At 63.4% G+C, this 4,251-nt stretch overlaps 2 protein-coding genes across 2 annotated transcripts; both read right to left on the reverse strand.

Annotated features, from left to right (window-relative positions):
- Positions 1-402: 402 nt before the first annotated feature.
- On the reverse strand, positions 403-2,528 carry LOC114675039 (40-kDa huntingtin-associated protein-like). The gene has a single exon (XM_028842397.2). The coding sequence runs from the start codon at positions 2,490-2,492 to the stop codon at positions 978-980; it is 1,515 nt and encodes a 504-aa protein (XP_028698230.2). The 5' UTR covers positions 2,493-2,528; the 3' UTR covers positions 403-977.
- A 503-nt stretch (positions 2,529-3,031) lies between these two features.
- H2AB2 (H2A.B variant histone 2) lies at positions 3,032-3,654 on the reverse strand. Its single transcript, XM_028842396.2, has one exon. The coding sequence runs from the start codon at positions 3,513-3,515 to the stop codon at positions 3,168-3,170; it is 348 nt and encodes a 115-aa protein (XP_028698229.1). The 5' UTR covers positions 3,516-3,654; the 3' UTR covers positions 3,032-3,167.
- Positions 3,655-4,251: the final 597 nt, after the last annotated feature.

The raw sequence follows: 4,251 nt of genomic DNA on the forward strand, positions 1-4,251 counted from the left end.
GTGAGCCGAGATCACGCCACTGTGCTCCAGCCTGGGTGACAGAGTGAGACTCCATCTCGGGGATGGGGGGCGGGGGGAATCCCTATTACAAATAAAAGCTGTTGTGATCCACACTGCATATACCTCTGGGAAAAGAACCGGAACCGTGAATTCCAATGCAAATTGATGCATCGGCACCGGACCCACTGCATTGGACACGTTTGCATTGCAGTCACCCCAGTACGGAGCACATCACAGATGATCTCTGCAGGTTCGTTGCCCACATAGGAGGCAGGCATAGTGCAAATTTCAAAGGAACGAACACATCCTGGAGCCCAAAGAGCTATCTGGTTCTGCTTCTGGCCTCCTGACAAGTAGGGAAGAGAGTCACATTTTATAGACGAGGGACACCAAAACCACACATGAGGAGTGCAAGAGTAGCTTTATCATGGATTTAGGGCTGTGGTTACAAGGAAGCTGTAAGGAGTAAAATGACTCCCCTGCCACGAAGACGTACTGTGCGGACGAGTGGAAGGAGAAATGTGGCCATTACAAAGACACAGAAATACGTTCAGAAATGAGGGGCAGGATGAAATCATCTAGGGTAGGTATTTAGAGGGAGAGTGCCGTGCAAAATAAAATCCTCACTATGAAACAAAGGCGGAGGCAGGAGGCTGCGTTGGGTGGAAGAAGCAGAGGAAGGAGACGAAAGGGACTGTCATTTTCATGTCGTGGCTTTTTAGAAGACGGCGGTGTCCTCTACTCTGATTCTATCAAAGTGTGTTCTTGGGATGCAGGTAACGTTCAGCCAACGAAATAATTCCTATGGCGGCAACAGGAATAACAAAACGCAGAAGCGGGAACGATGTCTTTTTTATTCCTCCCCAGATGCAAACGTGGATGTGTGAGGTTTGGTAACAGGCAAAGTCATCTGGTTCACGTGACTGATGGGAATCCCCTGCGGTCTGGGCAAAAAGTCACTGGGTGAATGGGATGGATCAGACTCCCTGTCCTGAGGGGGAGACGGTTTCTTGCAGAACGAGGTGAAGGAGGTGGTTCTGCTCAGCAGTCAACAGTGGCCACATCTCCACCTGCAGCGACTTGATGGCTTCCGTGTCCTTTTCGTGGGCAGCCATGACCAAAGACTGGAGCAGCAGAAAGAGCTCCTCGGGAAGCTGGCCGCTGCTCTCCTGCCCGTGGCTGTCAAAAGCCTCCCAGGAGTACTTCTCCAGGGTCTGGGCGTGCTCCGGCAGCAGCTTGGCCGGCGGTGGTTGTAGGAGGAGCAGCAGCAGCACGCGGGACACCTCGCAGCGGACCAGCACGTCCGAGAAGGCGCCCAGGGCGGCGGGAGAGGGCGCCGCCGAGCCGGAGTTTGGAGGAAGCAGCGCGGCCGGTAGGGCGGGGGTCGCCCCGGGCCCGGGCCCGGGCTGGGGCCCCGGCGGCGGGGGCGGCGGCAGTGACTGCACCGGGTGGCTGCCGTGCTCCCGCGCCAGGCGCTGCATGCGCGTGAAGACCGCCAGGGCGCCGGTGTAGTCGCGCGCCAGCAGCTGGCAGGAGGCGGCCTCGCCCAGCGCCTGCAGCGCGGCCAGGGGCAGCTGGGGCAGCTGGAGCTGGGCGGCGCGCTGGAAGTGACCGGCGGCGGCGGCCGGCTGGCCCAGGTCGCGCAGGGCGGCGGCCAGCTCGAGGCAGAGGGCGGCGGCGGCGGCCGGCTGGCCCAGCTCGAGGTGCAGACGCACCGCGGCGCCCAGGGCGCTGGCGGCGGCCTGCAGCGGCTCCCCGTAGGCGGCGGGGCAGACCAGGCGCTGGCGCGCGTCGCGCTCCTGCCGCAGGAAGAGGCGGGCGGCCTCGGTGAGGGCCAGCGCCTCCCCGGGCCCGTGGAAGAGCGCCTGCTGGCAGCGCGCCACCGCCAGCTGGCACCAGGCCGCGTACGGCAGACACTCCTGGGCGCGCAGCTCCCGGCCCAGCTGTCCGAACTGCTCGCCGGCCTCCGCCACGTTCGGCTTCCGCAGGAACCGCTTCTTCAACTTGTTCGATACCAGCCGGTAGCGGGCCAGGAAGTCCCCGGCCTCGGGTCCCGAGCCGGCGCCGCCGCCCAGGCCGGCCGCCGCCGCCGCCATCCTCGCCGCCCCAGGCACTTCCGGACGCGCTGCCGCAGCTGGCGGACGGGCGGGACGGGGCGGGGCGAGGCGGGGCGACGTGCCCTGCGTCCCCCTTGGCGGGCTGCCGGCGTGCCGGCGCCCGCTCCCCAGCCCGAGCGTGCCCCTTGCCCTGGTGATGTGCAAAGAGCGGGATCGGAGGCGGGGCCTGGCCGGGCTGTGAGCGGCGCATGCAAATCCAGGGTCTCGGGGATGCGGAGCCAAGACCCTGGGAAGGTACGCGGGGCCTGGCCGGGCGCCAGCTGCTGCTAGCTCGGCTGCAATGCAGATGGTCTCGCTTGCTGAAGGCCTCCCACAGCCTCTCCATCTGAACATGACCCAAACTAAACTCGTGACCCTAATTCCGTGTCCGTGCATTTCTCGACTGTTTTCCCCCCACCGCTCACTCCTCCATCTTCCTGTCCAGGGCCCCTTGCCAAGCGCCGGGTCCACCTCTCCGTCCCCAGCCCGGTTGCCTTTAGGAGTCCATCCTGTCGCAACGCTGCAGTCATGGTCTTGAGGCCCACCCGCCCCAACGAACGCCATCATGCTGAGGACTTTCCCGGGCAGGCCCTGACTTGCTCAGAACCAGCGGGGGTGTCCCCTTCCCACCCAGGGCCAGTCCCCTGCACTGTCACCGGGAGGGACCGCTCCTCTGTGCCATCCCTGACTCCCACCCAACCCCAGACCCCCACCACCTCTCCATCCCTCCAGCTGTGGAGGTCTCACAACCCCCCACCCCACTCACCGCCCACGCCCCCAACACACCCCATGTCACCGCCCAGCCCCCCACCCCATGTCACCACCCACCCACCCCCACCCATCTCACCGCCCACGCCCCCCCCACCCCAAGGCAAAGTGACTGAAGCAGGCAGGTGGGTTCCTTTAAACATTTTATTGACAGAATTAATGAAGACCCAAGACTTTGGGGCCCGGGTGGTGGGGGTTGATTTAAGGCCGGGGGTTCGGGCCGGGGGATTTGAGGCCGGGGAGTTTGGGGCTGGGTGGGTGGACGAGTGGACCTGCCAGGTCCCAGGGGCCGGGCGTCAGAAGCTAGTCCCCGCCGGGGGCCACTTGAGAGATGGTGGTTGTGTCAAAAAGGGTGCTCAGCAGCCTGTTGTTGTGAACCGCCATGTCCAGCAGCAGTGGAGTGATGTTCCTCTCTCCGTTGTTCTGGGCCTCGTTGCCCGCCAGCTCCAGGACCTTGGCCGTCAGGTACTCGATAACCGCAGCGAGGTAGACCGGCGCCGTGGGACTCAGGCGCTGAGCGTAGTGGCCCTCCCGTAGACCGCGCTCCACCTGGCTCACCGAAAACGAAAGCTCCGCTCGGACGGTGCGAGAGCGGGTCCGCCCCCGGCCACCAGCCCTGGAGGACCGGCGATGGCTCCTCCTCTCCGACATGCTGGGCGTTGAGTGTGCTATCTCGGCTTGCCCTAGCTAGACAAGATGGCTCTCAAGATGACAGTTACCGCGTCCAGTACTGTGTATCCTAGCGACCAGGGCCCAGCCCCTCATTGGCTGGGGAGCCGAAACCAATGGGCACGCACGTCCGGTGAGGGGCACGCACGTCCGGTGAGGGGCACGCACGTCCGGTGAGGGGCACGCACGCGGTGAGGGGCACGCACGCGGTGACGGCCTCACAAGGGACACGTCCATCAGGTGACCTCAGCGCTTTCCCATTGGCCTCGAGGGAGCAGGCCTGGGCCTAGAAGTGACTGGAGGGCCATGGTGGGGGGAGGGGAATCCCGCTCGTGACCCTCTCTCTGCCAGTGGGGACTCTCCCTTTCTACTGGATGGGAACATTGTGGGAAAGACAGAGGGGTGGGCGAGGGGAGAGTGGGTACCACGCCTTCACAATGTTGCACATCCGTCACAACCACCTAGTTCCAAAACATTTTCAACACCCTCAAAAGAAACTGAAACCCCTGCACCTATAAGCAGTCACTTGCCACACGCCTCCTTCCACACCGCCACTACCAACCCCCACACCCCGCCACACACAGCCCTCTCCCCCCGCCCATACGCACGTTCCCGATAGTCCCTGGCAACCACTTGTCAATCTGCTTTCTGTCGGTAGAGGTTAGCCTGTTTTGGAGATTTCCTATAGATGGAATCGTACGACCAAATGTGAGGCCTT

This window comes from Macaca mulatta, chromosome X (genome assembly GCF_049350105.2).
Source record: "Macaca mulatta isolate MMU2019108-1 chromosome X, T2T-MMU8v2.0, whole genome shotgun sequence".
Classification (NCBI taxonomy): Eukaryota; Metazoa; Chordata; class Mammalia; order Primates; family Cercopithecidae; genus Macaca; species Macaca mulatta.

What these genes read in the sequence shown, in the direction of transcription:
- LOC114675039 (XM_028842397.2), bottom strand. Translation starts at nt 2,492, where the DNA reads ATGCACGGACACGGAATTAGGGTCACGAGTTTAGTTTGGGTCATGTTC.
- H2AB2 (XM_028842396.2), bottom strand. Translation starts at nt 3,515, where the DNA reads ATGTCGGAGAGGAGGAGCCATCGCCGGTCCTCCAGGGCTGGTGGCCGG.